Genomic DNA, 19183 nt, shown 5'->3' with positions numbered 1-19183 from the left:
CACCACATCATAACCTTCAAAATACTTCAAATAAACCCAATTTTAAACACATTAACCCTAATGTTTTGATATGCATTGATTTTAGGGCTGTCCCGAATACCATTTTTTGTGCCTCAAAGCTTCAGTGAGAAATATTCAAAGGTATTCGAAGCTTTGGGACAGTACCGCTGCCGCACGATACTGTACACACACAAGCACCTCTACGCACAACAACCAGCGATATCCGTCTGAGAATAACTAATAATAATTCATGGAGAATATGAATAATGAATAATGTTGTGGGTTTATTCCTTATTTCATGGGCTATTTAGGGATTTATACATTATTATTATATACTCATATTTAAAAAAACTAAACAAAGCATTTGAATACTGATTTGGAGGTCAATTACCATGGCAACGGTCAAAGCTTCGAAGCATTCAGTTTGTTTTTTCTTCTTGAGCATTTATTCTCATCACTTAAGGAAATGTTAAGCTATTTCCTTTTCACACTAATGTGAAATGGCATGTGCACATTATTTTATGGGTGATTATTTCTTAATTTCGATCTCTCAATTAACCACTTTCAATTAGACCTCTGTCTTCTTTCAAAACATGGAATTCAATCACTTAGCTGCATAATGATGTATGAGGATGGACTTTCCAGACTATGTTAAATGGTAGTAAAGGGATACAAATCCAAGAGGGCATCCGCATGTCATATGCGTTACGTCAGACTGTATTTGCTACATGACAGAAATTGCTCTCCATATGGAAAGCCTTGGATTGTGTCAGATTGGAACATGTGGATACTCAGCATGGTTTGGTGCACTAAGGTATTTGTGTGTGTGTGTGTGTGTCTACTGTATATCCGGAGATTATAGTCACTTGAACAGTGGTGACTCAATGGGCGTACAGTGTGTGCTGGTAGCACTTTTGGTCGTGCATGTATGAGGCCATTTCTACAACTTGAAGAGCATTTAGGATCTGAGCAGGGCTAATGGCAGAAAAAGCCTTTACCTGCATCGTTGACGATGATGGAGGCAGCTCCCGTGGCTGCGTCAGAGGTCTGCCCTGCAAAGTCTGAGACAGAGAGAAAAGACGAAAGGTGTTTGAAAGCATCCATTATTTAGTCTTTCGTCAAACACGCCTCTGAAAAACCAGAATGTCACCATAGTAACCAACCACTACTAATTGCTTGGTAGTGCATTTGGCTCACGCCACAGTTTCTTGGCTATGAGGGAACCTGCCACAATCACATGTGCACTGAAGCACAACTTTTGAACTTTATTGTTAACAAATGGTTTAACAGGCATTGGCCATAACAATAGAGGAACTTTCTAGCGTATCCAAAAGCCTTGGGTAACTAAAAACTGACAAAATACAGACTAAAAAAAAAACCCACTGCTCTGAATGTGAACTTTTTACCATGCAACATGGAAATGGCAACCAATTTGGCATGAACAGTAATGCAAAAAATAATAAAATAAATAACTGCACCTGTGTGTACTCCATTGTCTTTGAAATTCTGAATGTAATTGTCTCCAAAGAAGTCTTTACCAACCTAGAAAAGATTGAAGGCAAAACGATTACAACAAAGAGAGTGTCAAGCGGGGTCAGACTTGGTTAGCGGCAACTTTTTGAAAAGTGGTGTACTCAAACCTCAGTTGGGTTGGATTTTCGTGTGCCCTGCCAGCATACTGGCATGGTGCCGCCGCCGAAAATGTGCAAAGACTAACACACAAAGTCAACAAACGCACACACGCGCAAACACACGACCAGCTGCGCCAAGCCTTGAAGACACGATAACCCCGCCTTCACGCCTCTTCAGGCCCACCTCGCTTTCGTTTTCTTCCCCTACTCCCCTGATCCGCATAGGGATGTCCACATCTGTAGCTACTTTGGGTTGTGGAAGGGGTCCCCACCTTGCCCCGAGGCGCCTACTTCGAACCCACGCTTTCCAAAAAACGTGCCAAAACGCGGGCACTTCTAGCTGCCTGTGATAATGGGCTGGGCTGGTATTGGCTGCTTGGCCCCATTCTCTTTGAAGAGTGGCCTTCTGTCTTGGATGTTTTTGACAAGCCCGGGTGTCTATTTTTGGGTTCTCCCCATGCCCGGAGAGCTCCTCCCGCACTGGTTTGTTATCGATCGGGCCTCTTTGTTCTGACAGAGGTGGGGCTTCGGTGCTTTAGTGCTCAGGTTGAAAGGCCACGCTGAGCTTACTGATTGGAGAGTCTGGGTTGTATGGTATGGGAATAGGCTTGTTTGAAGGCACGCTAGCGTGGGTGGGCGTATGCATGCGGTATAGTATTGATCAATAGAAAATGAGGCATGGAGAGTTGATGCGCTGAAATGACTGAAGTGTGAACGAAGCTTTTTGGGAGTTGTTAACTAGTTGGTGGACTACGGCAGCTGATGGCTGATTATTTGTACTCAGTAAGACGTAGATGAGCCAAAGGTTGGACAAGCAAAAGCACTTTTTTTTTAATGAAATGCACACATTCATGCTTGGATCCAAACTAACGCACACTGTAACACAGACAAACCGGATTCCAGTGTCCTACCTTGCAGACCATAGCGGTTTTGGCCCCCAGTCTTGCAGCCTGTATGCACTGGTTGGCCCCTTTCCCTCCGAAGCCAATGAAGAACTTGTGACCATGGATGGTTTCCCCGGCTTTGGGTAGCCTTGGTGCCTGGCTGAGGGAAAAAAAAAATAGCCGATGAGCACAATTTTAACGAGTACACATTCATATTCAAGAGAACCTCACGGGATTGAGAAATTAAGAGTTCTTTGCTTGGATTTTGAATTTGTATTTTGCTTTTTTATCCCCCCACCTCAACAGTCCGTTCACACTGCAGACAAAAGTTTGAAAATGTTCCGTCAAACTTTCATAAAGGCTTTATTTGGCAGTGCGAAGTGCGCTACGTTGAAACAAAGGAGTAAAGGGAGATGTCAAAATGTGAAGACAACCCTTCAGGGCCGAATCTTTTCCTGGTTAAGCTATTTATTTATCACTGGAAAAAAAATGTGCAAAAACCCACAAACATGGGGTTTCTGTGGAGTCTGCTGAGGATTATATATTTTGGTCTTTCACAGGAAGGTCAACAAAATGCAATCATTGCCGGAATGAACGGAGCAACCCGCCCCGGCCCATTTTCCGGCTTCCACACTCAAACACAACAGCGGTGCTAAAACACAGACGGAACATGGAGTTTGAGCCTGATCACTCTGAAGAGCACTCCAGATATTTTACCTACATGTTCAGCTGGATATGCCCATGCAAGTGTCTCCAAATTTGCAAATGATGCAACCGGCAAAACCCATAGATGTCTCAACTTGACACTGGCCGCTCCAGTAACGCCTGAATCATCAGGGTTGGGTAAAGTCCCGCCCCCCCCGCCCCAAGGTTAATATGCTACAGGTGGGTGCCCTCAGGAGGAGCTGTCGGTTCCCCTATTCCTCCAATCACGGAGCCAGAGTGGGCGGTGAGTAACATAGGGAGAGACATGGAGAGACAACAGACGGCTCAGTACTGTATGTCAGGACGCTGTGGTCTGGCCCCGGGCCAGCACTGTAAGGGTTTGCGGATGGCAAAATGTTGTCATAAACTTGTTTTTCACCATGTTGTTGCTCTTTTTCATATATGTGTGTGTGTGTGTGTGTGTGTGTGTTTGTGGCAGGTGTGCCATTACAGTAAACCCACTCAATCCCAGGATTTCCAGTAACTGAGACGCTGGCGGCAAACACTGGAGGCTGCTATAAATGCTGCTGTTTTTGCACCGGCGTGTGAAAACACTAAAATGCCCGAAGCTATAACAGGATGTTGGGTCAGTGAGAATGAAATGTGGTGAGGAGGAAACGGAACAAAGGTCGAAAACATGTAAATACACCCACACACACACACGCACACACTTCTTCCACACACACATTACCTATTCTACTTGAATATGTAGAAAAGGTAGGAAAAGGCTACTTGTGCAGCTCTTTAATAGATTTGTTTCCCACCAGTGTCACAGCTGTGTGACTCTTGGTGAAAAAAGTGCCGCTTGCACACAATCTCCAATCTACACATTCATCTAAACATTAAGAGATTGTGTTTTGTTGTGGGAAAATCTTGTTCTGGTTACTACTTCCATATACACTATATTAATTGAGTGCTACAGGAATGAGTCCTAACACCCGGAAATTAGTTAGTATTTTAGCACATCTGGTTCCCTCGTCTGGAAGTCAATGTTTTTTTTTATTGGGTTTTTAGTTACCTAAAATAAAGTCTGTGGTTAACACAAGCTGAAGAGATTTTAACGTTTTGTTCTACGTCAGTAGAATACATCAATAAATATCCCACTCGTGAATTTTGAGGCTTTTACGTGTCTTAAAATAGACGGTTGCTAACAAGCGGCTAAACAAGACTACTAAAGGTCATCACGCCGACTCCTCCACCGTTGCAGCCTTGTTTTACTCACGCTCATACATTGCATGGTGTAGTTCGTTTATAGCCTGACGTTAGCTTTTGACTTCTGGCGATTGCATTGCCACTTCAAAAACTCATGGAAGCGATGTTCAGTTGTGGAGATTATCTTGCTGAACGAAACGTGTAAGTATTATAAACGTGTGTTTGCCACAGAGCTTATTTTCTGCAATAATCCAAAAGCCAATGGAAAAATCCCATTGGCTTTTTGTCAAGGGAACCCAGGGCGATGCTGACTGTCTGGTTGGTCAACAAAAATATGTCATCCCTGGAGCACTCTATACTATCAATAAGGTTATATGCGATGTGGTAACAGGTGGGTTAAGAAATACTAAACACGCCTATGGCAGAAAACATCGCAGAAACGACAATGCGTAATAAACAGAAGTTAAAACTGTAAACAGAAAATACATCCTTCACAAAAGATCTACTGTGATAGACTTGCAACCAGTCCTAGGTGTGGGTGCCTCTTGCTCAATGCATGTCTATCATAACGAAAAAAAAAGAGAGTTTGACACCACTGTCATATCTGTATGGTAAATATGATGGTAGCGATTAGCTTAGCTTAGCACAAAGACTGGAAACAGGGGGAAACAGCTAGCCTGGCTCTGTCCAAAAGTAACAAAATACACCTACCAGCACCTTTAAAGTTCACTGATTAACACATTGACCTATATCTCATTTGTTCAATCAAAACTCCAGGAAGACTGGACAAGACATAGTTTGACATATAATGTACAGATACCTTGTTAATTAGTGAGCTTTAGAGGTGCGAACAGGCAGATTTTGTTACCTTTGGACCAAGCCTGGCTAGCTGTCCCCCCCCCATGTTATTCATTGTGCTAAGCTGTCATTGTACTTTAACATACAGATATGAAAGTGGTATTGATCTTCTCATCAAACCCTTGGAAGAAAAGCAAACGAGCGAATTTCCTAGAATGTCAAACTATTTTGATCATCGTACAAATTCTATATATTCTGTATTAGATTTGGGGGAACCTTTTGTACACTTTTGGGGGATCTTTAAACATGTTTTTAGAGTCAGATCTTAATTATGCCAGTGTTGCTTATAGGAAGTAATAACACAATTTGAAATACATGCTTATTCTCTTTCCAGTCGAGAGTTAAATGAGAATATGGATATCACTCCGATTACTGTACGCTAATTGTGGCTCTAGCTTGATACTAGACAATACATCCATAACAGTAACTAAGTGTATTTCCTAAAATGTCGAACCATTCTTTTTATTATTTCTTTTAGAACTTATACCTACAGTAGTACTGGATATTTCAGGTAGCACCTATAGGAACATTTTCTGTTCAAAGGTCTGTTCTCTTAGTGACAAACTTCTAGAGTCGTTTGGCTCAAGAAGTTGATGACAACCATTCTTCTAGTTCTACTTTATCTAGTTTATTCCAGTTCCTCTGCTTGTCTTTACTTCTTTCTAAACTGGCTGATAAGAAGGCTTTTTGTCAGGTGTAGAGGATTAAAGGATTATCACGTAAGAAGAAGCATTTATCTGTGTTCGTCATACACGGGTCACCAATCAATGTTCTCCCTTCCTATTTGATAAAAGTACAGATTTGTTCGGTGTCATATTTGATCTTTACATTTAAGGGTCCATGACATTTATTAAGATATTCACACAATTGTGATAAACAATGCGCACAACCTTTGTAGATAACAAAAAAACACTGCCAATATAACATTTGGCCGACCGCCACCTAAAGCCAGATAACCGACAGGTAAAATAAACAGATTTCCAAATTCTTAAATAAACCCACCCACGCCTCTCCATGCCCAGAGAGACACTCAGCTATTGTTGTCTGTGGTGAGTGCACCACGCAAACATGGCAGTTATGTGCTAAAGTGCAACCTCAGTGCGTTTTCTCCCATGGAACGAAAAGGCCAAAGCAGGTGTTCAGTGACGTGAAGTGTTTGCTTTGAGGCTGGCTCTCGTTTCCCTCTCCTCCGCCTCTATTAAAGTCATTCCTCAGCTGTTGGTGAGCAACGAGGGGAAGCAGACTTGGACAAAAACAAATTCAAATGCTGTTTTTTTTCCTCCAAAGTTTGAACTAGAACTTGTCTTTCCGGTTCCAAACACAACCTTCCGAAAGTAAACTCACAAAATCAGATACACAGAGTGAGCTCAAGCTTTCGCTTGTATTGCTGAATGATAAGTATGGATACTAAACACACAGGCCATTTAATCTAAGCGTGGTGACCTTCAGCTCACGTAGTGCCTCAGACAAGAAGCTTTTCAAGCCTGTGCACCGGTGAACCACTTGTTCTCATCTTGTATAATGTTCCTCGTCCACGAAGGTCCCTTTAGCAGAAGCTCCAGTAAATGAGGACAAGGTGAAGGGACTTAACAAAGAACAGGATGGGCAAAGACAGCATACCTTACATGGACACGGTAAGCTGCTTTGCTAACAAGAGGTGCAGCGTCGGAGTATGACGTGGGCGTTTATTTTTGTGTGGTCAGACCATTTGCTGGTGCGGTGCATGTTGCTATTCATCACCCGGTGGTCAGAAACGGCCTATATCAGTGGGTATAATAAGCCACTTATCAACCTATTCTGCGTCTGAATTGGTCGGCGCTTATAGATCACAGCACAGCTTTGTTTCATTTGCATAAAAGGTTGGCAGACAGCTTATGGTATAGAACAATTCTACTGCAGGATAAGTATAAAACAATGGAGAATATTTAAAAAATAACAAGTTAATAGTATATGAATAGTTTATACCCATGCCATAGTTTGTCGGGAAGGAGGCTAAATAACGCTCCAAAGTTGGGCAAAATTTTGGCGAGGAAAAACTGGCATGGACATTTTTAAAGGGGTCCCTTGACCTCTGGCCTTAAGAGATGTGACTGAAAATGTGTTCTATGGGTACCCACGAGTCTCCCCTTTACAGACATGCCCACTTTATGATAATCACATGCAGTTTGGGGATGAAAACCATAACGTTTTTCATTTTCACCTATTCTAAAAATTCAAAGTGTTTGAATATTTCTGCATTCTGGGGTCCCTAAACAGTCTTGGAATTACATTAATTGGGTATCACTGTAAATCTGAGACTCCTGTGGATCCAATGAGTCCAAATGTATTCATGTGTGATGATGTTAGTCCCCATAGTAACCATTTCATTGTATTGAGACCATTTCTTTTAAATTTGAGCTCACTGTATAAAATGACCTGTGGTGACCTCTAGGATAATCACAGCCTCATGAAACTTTACAACCGCAAACTACAGACCTAGAGCATTCAGAGGATGGATGGCATTACTAGGTAGATTGACTACCTATTGAGCAAATTTGTCCTATCTCTGAGATTCACTCTGATAAAAACATTAGATAAAGGTGTGTTTACTGTGCTTTGGTAGAAATCATCCTATGGTACATTGCGGTGTACAATAATTTAGGAAAGTCAGATTTCACTGAGCAGGTGATAAAGTGTCTCCACTCAGTAAACTGAGGCAGTAGGGGGCACTGTATGGCTTTGACAACGGGTTAAAATCCTGAGAGGCTCTGCTGCTCCTCCTCTTTGTGCACTGCAGATTAGTAGTAGACATCCAACATAACCTTTTACTACCAAAACGACAAGCCGTAAAAAAAGGAGCACAGTGCGCTCTGCAGCCTGACTGATGCGTTTATAACGAAACACCAAAAGAGATCTGTGTTCCATTTGTGTGTTTGCATGGCAAGACATAGAAGCGGAGAGAGAGTGTGAAATGTGTGTGCGCCTCCGCTGTCTGTCAGTCAATTGTACTGCCACCCAAACACTGGCTGTTCAAGGCAACTGGATTTTCTAACATCAAAGCCATGCATATCACTTTGAAGGGCTGCGAATGTATTCCAACTACCCTCCCCTATCCGCATTCTGACCCCCATCCAAAAAAGCCCCAACCCCACACACACACACACACACACACACACATACACACTCTCCAAAAAACAGGCCATTTCCCGTTAGCTTATTAGAGTCCTAATTGACAACGCCTGCCCTTCAAAGCAGAAAGTCACTGGTTGAATTGCTAATGAGCAACAAAAATACTTCCCTCCCCTCCCAAAAAAAAACACCCAGTAGGAGAAGGCATATGTTTTTGATAAGTTGGAACTTGTGAGTGACAACTATAGACTGTATATAAAGATGGACGACGCGTCTCCACTTCCTCCAAGAACTACTGCAGAAGTGGAGCCAACATATCCCAGATACGGGAGCTGCCACCTTGAGATTTTGAGGCGTCATTTGGAGCCAGATGCGCAGTAGTGATCGGGCGAGCCGAGCACGGCTGCAGCTTGTCAGCGAGAGAGACACACAGCTGCCAATCATGACGTCTCACCCCCTTTTTATAGCATCAAATAACTTTAAAACCAAACTTTATAAGAAAAGTGAACACTGGAACATCCATCAGCATGATAAGAACTACCGAAAATGACAGAAACCATCTTTGGGAAAAATGTATTTGACGTGTACTTTGAATCAGAGTTTAGGTTTTAACCATAGACTGTATATATAGATGAACGTTGTGTCTCCAATTCCTCCCACTGTAGAGAAGTGAAGCCAGAATATCTATACGGGAGCTGCCATCTAGAGATTTTGACGTCATTTGAAGCCAGAGTCTGTGCAGTAGTGATCAGGCGTCGGAGCCGCGGTATCGAGGTCACCCGCCCGAACCAATCGCGAGCCGAGGACGTCCGCAGCTTGTCATCGAGAGAGACACACAGCTGCCAATCATGACGTCTCAACCCTCTTTTATAACATCAAATAACGAATTAAAACCAAAACTTGAACATACATCAGCGTGATCAGAACTAACAAGAATGACAAAAATAATTTTTGGGAAAAAATATTTAACTTTTTAGTTTGGCTCATGTCCCATCTGCAAACATGGAGGGGGCGGGATTTATGACCTATACTGCAGCCAGCCACCAGGGGGGGCGATAGAGTTGTTTTGGCTTTGTCCAGTGACAACGGAAATGCGAAAAGTTGAATTGGAGCGTGCAAAACTTTTCTCCCACTGGCCAACATTGTGGTTGTTTATTTAGATCTCCATTAGCTGGCAGCCAAGTGACAGTTACTTTTCCCAGGTTTCACATTCAAAATATAATACAAGCTGTATGACACAACTGCTCAAACAATGCGCGTCCTCACGCTGACAGGGAAGACATTTCGGTGGCTTGAGCAAAATGAAGACGTGGCATTCTACTGTACTTAACTTTATGTATCTTTTGTGATTGTGTCATTTCTCACAAAGGTTATGGTAAATGAGGATGACAAATTGTTTTCAACTAACCCATTGTGTTGGAGTCGATGACTAATGATTTGTGGGAATGGATCCTACTTGGCTCGACAAATCTCACCACGTACGAGGATGACGCAACGCTGACATTTTAGCAAGCAGCAATTATACCAGATCGTCTGCACACTTTGAGTCTTTGATTTACCATGGTATGGTCACACCTACATCATCTGTCAGTGACTTGATCAACCTGCTGGAACAGTGGATCTATTCTTCTGTGCAGAAAAATGTTATAGCATTTAGATGAAAGATGAACAGGTGCCTCCCTATTTAACCGGAAGTCTGCTCACTATTATGGACTGAAAGCTGTTGGACCCCACGCTCTCAGACCAGGGATGTTCCCTACAACATTTTGGGCGTTGAAAAGGCAGCCAGCGGCATTATCTAAGTTTAGACCACTTCCTCTATTCTTGTGTAGACAGGTCTGTGCGGTCCAATTCAAGCCATGATGGAAAATACCCTTCAGCCCCTTGTGCCATATTTTCCACAAGCTTTGCATGTAAAATTAAATCGCTGTAGGAAAACGGTGGTTAATAATAATAATAATAAAGGGAAACATGTTTTAAGCAAAGACAATTGATCGTTTGCTAAGCTACACCCCCTTAGTTACTGTTGCTGTGCCTGTCGGGCTCTCGAGCGAGACACAATGCAGTTTATATATTGATAACAGTAGCAGATTTACCACTTGAAATTCGTAGTCATTTTTGAAACAATGGGTACTTGAATTCTGACACAAAAGCATTCATGTCATTTCTAGCCACAACCGTCAATTTTCTCAATTGTAGCTAGTTAGCTAATTAAGCTAACTGTATATAAAGATGGACGACATGACAGCTCTCCAAAAGTGAAGCCGAAACACCTTGATCGCCCCCTGGTGGCTGGCTGCAGTATAGGTCATAAAGCCCACCCCTCCATGTTAGCAGATGGGACAGGAGCCAAACTAAAAAGTCAAAGTACACGTCAAATATCTTTTTCCCAAAAATGTTTTTTGTCATTCTTGTTAGTTCTGATCACGCTGATGTGTGTTCAAGTTTTCATTTTTCTGATAAGTGTGGTTTTAATTAGTTATGTGATGCTATAAAAAGGGGTTGAGACATGATGATTGGCAGCTGTGTGTCTCTCTCGATGACAAGCTGCGGACGTCCTCGGCTTGCTTTTGGTTCGGGCAGGGTGACCTCGATACCGCGGCTCCACCGCCCAATCACTATACTGCACAGACTCTGGCTCCAAATGACGTCAAAATCTCTAGACGGCAGCTCCCGTATAGATATTCTGGCTTCACTTCTGTACAGTGGAAGGCAGTGGAGACACAACGTTCATCTATATATACACAGTATACGCTAAATTTTGGTGAGGAAAAACTGGCATGACACATTTTCAAAGGGGTCCCTTGACCTCTGACCTCAAGATATGTGAATGTAAATGGGTTCTATGGGTACCCACGAGTCTCCCCTTTACAGACATGCCCACTTTATGATAATCACATACAGTTTGGGGCAAGTCATAGTCAAGTCAGCACACTGACAGCTGTTGTTGCCTGTTGGGCTGCAGTTTGTCATATTATGATTTGAGCATATTTTTTTTATACTAAATGCAGTACCTGTGAGGGTTTCTGGACAATCTTTGTCAAGTTTTGTTTTGTTAATTGATTTCCAATAGTAAACATATTCATACATTTGCATAAAGCAGCATATTTGCCCACTCCCGTGTTGATAAGTGTATTAAATACTCCCTTAATCTCCCTTTAAGGTATATTTGTGCGATTAAATTGCAATTAATTATGATTAACTATGAACAATGATGAGATTAAAGGATTGGCAGCCCGAATAATTTGGTGTAAAAGAGACTTCTGGTGGCTCTTGGGACCCATTGGGGGGTCCTGACCCCCAGGTTGGGAACCACAAGGCTGATAAATATCCCTATAATTATTTTTTGAAATACTGGTCCCAATGATATAAAATAAGTGTTTAAACCTTTTTAGAAATTGTTATATAAACAGATGATTGGACATTTCAAACCTATGCAATGCATTATTCAAATATTAAAAATGAATATAAGAAAATCAGTGTTGGAAACACTCTCTACATATTAAGCAAAGCCACACGGGACCTGACCCAAAAGGTTGAGAAACATTCTTTTTTGGGATACATGTCCTGATATGATCATGAAATTTTGCCCAATGTCCTGCTTCCTGTTGGACCCACCTGAGGAAGCAGAGGAGCTTCCTGAACCCAGATTTAGCCAGAGGTTTTGTCCTATAAGGTTGATTTACAGTCATTTGAGGAAGCACACAGAGAACTGGCACAACTTGTTTCACCAACTAGTGTTGATTTAGTAGATAAAGTTAAAGTGAAGGGCTGAATGTACTCACCTCACCAAGTCAGTCATACAGGAGCCAACCACCATCACATCAAAAGCCTCTTCCGTCATCATCTGATTAAGACACACATTTGTATTATATCTATGGCAACAACACTCATTTCAGGACATGAAATGTCGTAAAGATTCTTTAAATTACGTGTTGAGGATTTTAAGAGGTTCTTGAGTTACTCAACATCCGTCCACACTTTCCAGTATTCATAAACAATCTAAAGCATAGCGGACTCCTTGGGGGCATATCAGGCGAAATATGTAAACTACTTTCCCCAACAGCCTCCCAACAAAATATCACTTGATATTATTTATCTCCCACATTAGCATGAGCTTGACTGAAACAAGAAAGAAGGTAAAAATAGAGCATTCATCGCTGGCTGAGTTGGACAGGTTCCAATCTTATTGGGGGTGGAGGGAAGGAGGGGGTATTTCAATGCTACACCACGTGAATGCACCGCAGCCCAGCAAAGTCTATAATTAATTCAATCCTCGGCTTGTATCAGAGCTAATGCTAGTGTGTTAATCTCTTCAAATCTCTGCCTAGGCAGTGGAAGACTTGGAAAGCCTGGCCGCTGGCTGCAGGATGGCTCAATTCTCTCTCCCACATCTCACAGCATATTGTCTTCCCTCGGCAGGCGAGCAAAGCTACCCTAGAACCCTCCACGTCTCCAGAATATTATGAGGTCTGCATTGTCCAACTACTTGAAAAAAAAGCAAGGAACCCTCTTAAAAATTCTCCCTCTCTTGTTGAATTTGAGGCCGAATTATCATACAGAAGCAGATCAACCTGAAGAAGTGTTTGTAGACGCGTCCTAATGAATATGAATGAATGAATTAGGAGATGATTTAAGAGTTGACACTCACATTAACTGATCAAAGCATGCTCTCAAAAGACTGCAGTCATGCGTTTGAAACAGTTGTGGATGAAGTACCTGAAAGCTACACTTGAGTAAAAGTGCAGATATCTAACCAGAACATGACTTTAGTAGAAGTTAAAGTCACCTATTAGAATATTACTTGAGTAAAAGTCTTAAAGTGTCTGACATTTACTGTACTTAAGTATCAAAAGTCATTTATTGATATTAAATGTACCTTAGTATTGAAAGTAAAAGTGCAAGTAAATGGTGTTACTAAATAAGCAAGCAAGTCAGAATTTTGAGATGTATGAAGTTTATGGAGCGGTCACACATGCAAAATTAATATTCGCCTCCCGTTGACTTCCATTCTACGCGAACGAAAGTGCGAAAAAAAACAAACAAAAAAAACATTTGCTTCCGGCTATGAAGCACATTCATATCGTTCATTTTGGTGAACTTTCAGTTTGAAAAAGACCTCAGCAGGCGTTGGTCACTCGCTTGCAGTCGCGCATGTGTGACCGTGCCCTTGTTATTCCTCTTAACATCACATGACGCCACTTTAAAAATGGAGGCTACATTACACTTGAAGAAAAAAACGAGGTCTCCACAATTTAAAGAATTTAAAGAAAACAAAATCCAGTTTTTCCTTTCGTCGTAGTCGTGGCATGTAGCGTGATCTGACATGCAGCCTGTGTGGACTTGAGCGGAAATCGAAAGTTAACTACGACTTTGGGAGCACTTCATATGAATGATGTAATTTGCAAGCTAGGACCACTGATTCACCAAACCTGCTTGCTTGCAATAGTAACGAAGATGCTTAGGGGAAATGTATCGGAGTAAAAGTAAGCATTTTTTGGGGGGAAATGTAGTGGTGTAAAAGTGAAAGTTGACAGAAGCATAAAAACTCAAGTAAAGTACAGACACTCCCAAAAAATATTCAAGTACTGTAATAAAGTATTATTACATTGTTCCATTACACCACTGCTTTGAAACAATTTAGTCTGAATGCCAATCAAAGTTGCACACAGTGGGTTAAACTATTTAGACTGAGCTATAAGCAAAGTCCATGGGACCCATTTAAAAAGAAACAAAACTAGTAAGATTACATATTTTGCCCTAGTCTGGACGGCCAGTCAAGACTGAACTGGATAATGACTGTTATTACAATGATAAAAAAAATGCTTTTCAGAAGTTAAGATAATGGCTATAATCACAAAACAATATTCCTTTTACTCTCATTCCACCCCCACTCCACCTAACACACAAACACACTTAGTTTGTAAAGGCTCCTTTTCATTCGCAGTGTCCATAAGAATACTCAAAAGACAACTGGAGCACAATGCTGAACTAATAAGACAACCCCTCATGTCATCGAATGAATTACTGTACACCACTTGGATGATAACCAACTATAAATACTTCACTGTTGATGTTTCCAATGAATACTTAATCATTCTAAGGTATCTCTATTTCGTCTGAATCACCCCCATGACGGTGGAATTCCCCAGTTGTAAATCAGCCTAATTGCCCTCATGCGGAAACACTACTGGTCTTGCTGCACGTATACAGATATCATTTTCTATGTCTTTGTACTGTTCCAAGTTCGATTTGTTCAAGACAATCACATTCCAGGTGTCATCTCACACGGCACCTTGAATGATTCTCAGTCTATTGAGGTGCTAAATAACGCTCCAAACGTACGCTACATTTTGGTGAGGAAAAACTGACATGGCACATTTTCAAAGGGGTCCCTTGACCTCTGACCTCAAGATATGTGAATGAAAATGGGTTCTATGGGTACCCACGAGTCTCCCCTTTACAGACATGCCCACTTTATGATAATCACATGCAGTTGGGGGCAAGTCATAGTCAAGTCAGCACACTGACACACTGACAGCTGTTATTGCCTGTTGGGCTGCAGTTTGACATGTTATGATTTGAGCATATTGTTTTATGCTAAATGCAGTACCTGTGAGGGTTTCTGGACTATATCTGTCATTGTTTTGGGTTGTTAATTGATTTAAAAAAAAAAAAAGATATACATGCATTTGCATAAAGCACCATATCTGCCCACTCCCATGTTGATAAGAGTATTAAATACTTGACAAATCTCCCTTTAAAGGGACTATTTGTAACTTTGTACGCGCATAAATGTAGCGGGTCGTCACACATGCGCGCTCGCATATGCGCGTTTGCGTGTAGCCGCTGTACCCTCCTCCTCTGCCTGCTCGCCTTCACTCAGACAGCTCAGCTCGCTCCACCTCTAGACGTGAACGCGCGCTCACTACACACTGCAGAAGAGTTAGTTTAGCTCTGAGAATATCTAGTAGATGTACAGGGGACGTTTGTGCAGAATTAAATGCTGCAGCTCCTCCAGACCAACAGAGGTTTTCCGTGTCTTGTGAAGTGACGGAGCTCTACAGAGATTTACGTTGTCTTCTCATTACCGACCGGGTGCCGGTGTCTCCCTGCTCTCCCCGCCGGCAGCCGGAGAGAGCAGGGAGACACGCTGCAGAGCCCCGCTGCCTCAGCCTGCACTTAGGCAGGAAAAGCCAACACTAGGATCAGATCTAGATCATGTTCATGGAGAGACCTTCGTCTGGTCAGCTAACATTACTGCCAAGCAGCTGAAATATAGAGTGATATTGTGGTTTTAGCTGACATGTGTTGCCTCACTGTTTTGAGTGATGCTCGTTCAGGTATATTGAGAGCGAGCAAGCGCGAGCCCGACGCTGACTTTCGTTGATTTCAAGGCCACAGGTGTCGCTGTTAACAAGCATTTCTGAAAGTTACAAATAGTCCCTTTAAGGTGCATTTGTATTCCTATAATTCGCCAAAAAAGGAAATGTGACTCAGCTCAATTAGACAAACACTAAAGGCAAACACAGGTTTGTTGAGATAATAATGTTGTTGAGAATCACAATAATTACCTTTCATTCAAAAGTGTTCCTGCAGAGTGAAACAACTCAACACCAACAGCAGACAGGACCGACTGGTGCACAATGACAGCTGCCTGACGTCATAGCTGTTGCCTGACCCATTGTTGTCACTAAATCAATGAATACTAGCTTAACGTTGTCTAAAACTTGTTCAAATATAATTATATCAAGCGAAAAATCCTTTATGAGCTGTATACATAACCGGGAAATGTGGCTCAGGGAGTGAAAACACTCACTGTGTGAACAGGCATTATTACAGACGACTAAGTGTAGGGGGCTATCCAAAAAGGACCCAAAACAACATGTACCGGAAGTGTTAAGAGCATGAAGTAAACATTGGAGTTAATGCTTCATTTATCCGACTTCCAGCGCGTTCAGGTACTCTAACACACACCGCATGTTGTCTGTTCATGGAACATAAAGAAGACATTGTTTTTTCGACTAAGCTAGTTGTTTAAATTGTGGCAATGTGCCGCTCTGCTGTGTGGTGAGCTAACAGTGGCTAACGATAGCTTAGCTTGCGAGCCTTCAGCTACAGTGCAAAGTGTAAAGTCTTTACGGGTCTAACTAAAACATGGATCAGACAGCTGCAGCTGATTCAGAACCTGCTGCTACAGTCCTCACTAAGACCAAGAAAGTGGATCACATCAGTCCAGTTCTGAGGTCTCTACACTGGCTGCCTGTCTCTCAGGGAATTGATTTCAAAATACTGCTGCTGGTTTACAAAGCACTAAATGGTTTAGGGGCCAAACTACATTTCTGATCTTCTGCTGTGTTATGAACCATCCAGACCTCTCAGGTCATCTGGATCAGGTCTGCTTAGTGTCCCCAGAGTCACAACTAAACATGAAGAAGCAGCGTTCAGTTTTTATGCACCAAATATCTGGAACAAGCTCCCAGAAACCTGCAGGACCAACTCCAACTCTGAGCTCTTTTAAATCAGTGATTAAAACTTTCCTGTTTGCTGCTGCCTTTTATTAAACCAGATAATGATCTTATACTGCACTAGAGCTTTTACTCTTTAGCTTCTATCCTAGCTTTTATTTGTAGCTTGTTTTTATTTTCTAATCTTTAATGTTTTTATAACTGTTTTAATTATGTCTTAATGTTCTTTTGCACTTTGTCACAATGTTCTTGAATGTTTATGTAAAGCATTTTGAATTGCCCTGTTGCTGAAATGTGCTATACACATAAAGCTGCTTTGCCTAGTGACATAAAATGTTGTGTAACTTTACAGACTGTATCCCCCCAGAACCACTGACTGTAACAGTTAACGGTACAAGAGGTGTCGTAGCTGCATTTGTATCCCCGTGACACCTCTTGGCCCCTTACATGGTTTTATCATAACCTTAAACTTCCAGGAATGTTGAAGTGAAGTGAAGTTCATAGAAACATGACACCAGGAAATGACAAAAAATGACACCTACGTAATGTAGCCAACGTTAACTCAGGTCCTTTGAATCTTCAATACAAATACATGCTATTTCTTAGTAATTTTTTTTTCATTATCAATTGCGTTAAAGCATTTCCGTGAATTGCTGCTGTATCTCCACAGACTCCTCAGAGTGGATAAAATGAACAACATGTCCCCAGAGGTTGCACTTAACCGGATCTCACCTGAGTTGCGGCCTTTGCTGTCCAGCGTTGTGCGGAACGGCCGTGTAGGACTGGACTCCACCAACTGTCTCCGTGTCACAGACCTCAAAACTGGGTGAGGAGCAGTTTTGGATCACAAGTTAACCTCATGTGAAACACATCAAGGTCCATTCAGTATCTTTTTCACTACAGTGATGCTGATATGAGAATGATGGGTGGAATGTAGGGCAAACCCTGTCAACATGACGTTATTTAAAATAGCTAAATATTTACATATAATATACACAGTCATAATGAATCATGGTTAGAATGTGGGCAGTCAGCAGATCTATAGTATAGAGTTGTTGAGTGGGAGTAGCGGCTGGTTTTTGGAGGTATTTTTTGCCACTACAAATTAGCATTTGAAAGATTTCTGTGAATAATAACCATACTGTTCCTTAAACCTGCAGTAGGCAGGATGTTTTTGGCATCATTTGGCAAAAATTCCATAATAACATTTCAGCATATTGTAATTCAAGTGTTTTCAGAGATAACTAGACTTCTGGACCTCTTCTTGGCTCTGTTTTCAGGCTTTACAAAATCTAGTAGTCCATGATGGGAGACTTTGGCCAATCACAGGTCATTTCAGAGAGAGAGCGTTCCTAATGGCTGTTCATTCAACGGAGGCAGCTGTCAATCACTCGCAAACTCCAATCAAACGGTCAAACTAGGCAGCACTGATTAAATATGAATCAATATTCTTCAATATTCCAGGTCACAATCTTTCTCATTTTACAGCTAAACAGTACACTACAAGATTATTCTGAAAACATTTTAGGAGAGAAATAGGCATTACAGTAACAGAATATTGATTCATATTTGATCAGCGCTGCCTAGTTTGACTGTTTGATCAGAGTTTGCGAGTGATTGACAGCTCCTCAGAGTCTGCAAGGCTCCAGCTCGGCTCTGATTGGTTGTTTTCCTCCAGTCTTTGAAATCTTGCAGATGCCATCAGGAGCACTGGAGGAGACAGAGGCACGTGTTTTTTTTCTATTTAGTTTACCTGTCTCATGCACTTCTGTCAGGATATAGTGACCGTTTTATAAAAATAACTTTTTTTATAATATTTGCTCCAATTCTACCCACAGCAGCTTTAACATACCAGCATGGGAGTCTCCTGGATAATACTGTGGGTTAAAAGTCTTAATGATAACATTTTTATGTAAACAAATACTTTAAAAGAAGAGCTTTTAGAAAGGTGCCAAACAAAACTATGACTTACCCAAAAACAATGACTATGATTGTGCATAAATCATTTAAAAATTGACAGGTCCAAATTGAATGTTTTGTTTATCTCTGTGGAGGATATCTGACATTTGGTTCTCACTTCTACAGCGCTAATAATATAACGACGTTGGTATCACGTGGTATCTCTTTGTCATCAGCGATCAAGTTGCCAGTTAGTGTGGAAAAAAACAGTTAATGGGTGAGTTTGGAATGGAGGAGGGAGAGTGCAACGTCTAGTTGCCAATGGTATCAACAACACCTTTAATGTTATGGCCATTGGTTAAAAATCCATTTTAGTTTTTGAGAATTCATGTTTTTCTTTTGGTATGGTTGTAGCAAATTCAGAAGGCTTAATTGTTGCAAACACTGTGCCATAGCTGCTGGATTCATGTATCCCAAA

General features: G+C 41.6%; 2 protein-coding genes across 4 annotated transcripts in view; one reads left to right on the top strand and one right to left on the bottom strand.

Annotated features, from left to right (window-relative positions):
• Positions 1 to 16042, bottom strand: part of rbks (ribokinase) — a 43162-nt gene extending 27120 nt beyond the window's left edge. The window contains exons 1-5 of one of the 2 annotated variants that reach the window (XM_037796516.1): positions 15913 to 16042; positions 12124 to 12185; positions 2543 to 2675; positions 1479 to 1542; positions 999 to 1061 (exon numbers count right to left, since the gene is read on the bottom strand). In XM_037796516.1, coding sequence (XP_037652444.1) covers positions 999 to 1061; positions 1479 to 1542; positions 2543 to 2675; positions 12124 to 12185 — 322 coding nt within the window. In that variant the 5' untranslated portion in view covers positions 15913 to 16042. Of the gene's footprint in view, positions 1 to 998; positions 1062 to 1478; positions 1543 to 2542; positions 2676 to 3236; positions 3354 to 12123; positions 12186 to 15912 lie in introns of those variants that run through there. The other variant, XM_037796517.1, reaches the window with a different exon arrangement.
• The window catches only part of babam2 (BRISC and BRCA1 A complex member 2), a 120468-nt gene continuing 107995 nt past the window's right edge, over positions 6711 to 19183 (top strand). Inside the window, exons 1-2 of one of the 2 annotated variants that reach the window (XM_037796515.1) lie at positions 6711 to 6864; positions 17477 to 17632. In XM_037796515.1, the coding sequence (XP_037652443.1) occupies positions 17496 to 17632 (137 nt within the window). In that variant the 5' untranslated portion in view covers positions 6711 to 6864; positions 17477 to 17495. Of the gene's footprint in view, positions 6865 to 16168; positions 16300 to 17476; positions 17633 to 19183 lie in introns of those variants that run through there. The other variant, XM_037796514.1, reaches the window with a different exon arrangement.

This window comes from Sebastes umbrosus, chromosome 16 (genome assembly GCF_015220745.1).
Source record: "Sebastes umbrosus isolate fSebUmb1 chromosome 16, fSebUmb1.pri, whole genome shotgun sequence".
NCBI classification, from domain to species: domain Eukaryota; kingdom Metazoa; phylum Chordata; class Actinopteri; order Perciformes; family Sebastidae; genus Sebastes; species Sebastes umbrosus.
Note: the sequence above shows the minus strand (reverse complement) of the source record. Positions and strands in the feature narration are given on the sequence as shown.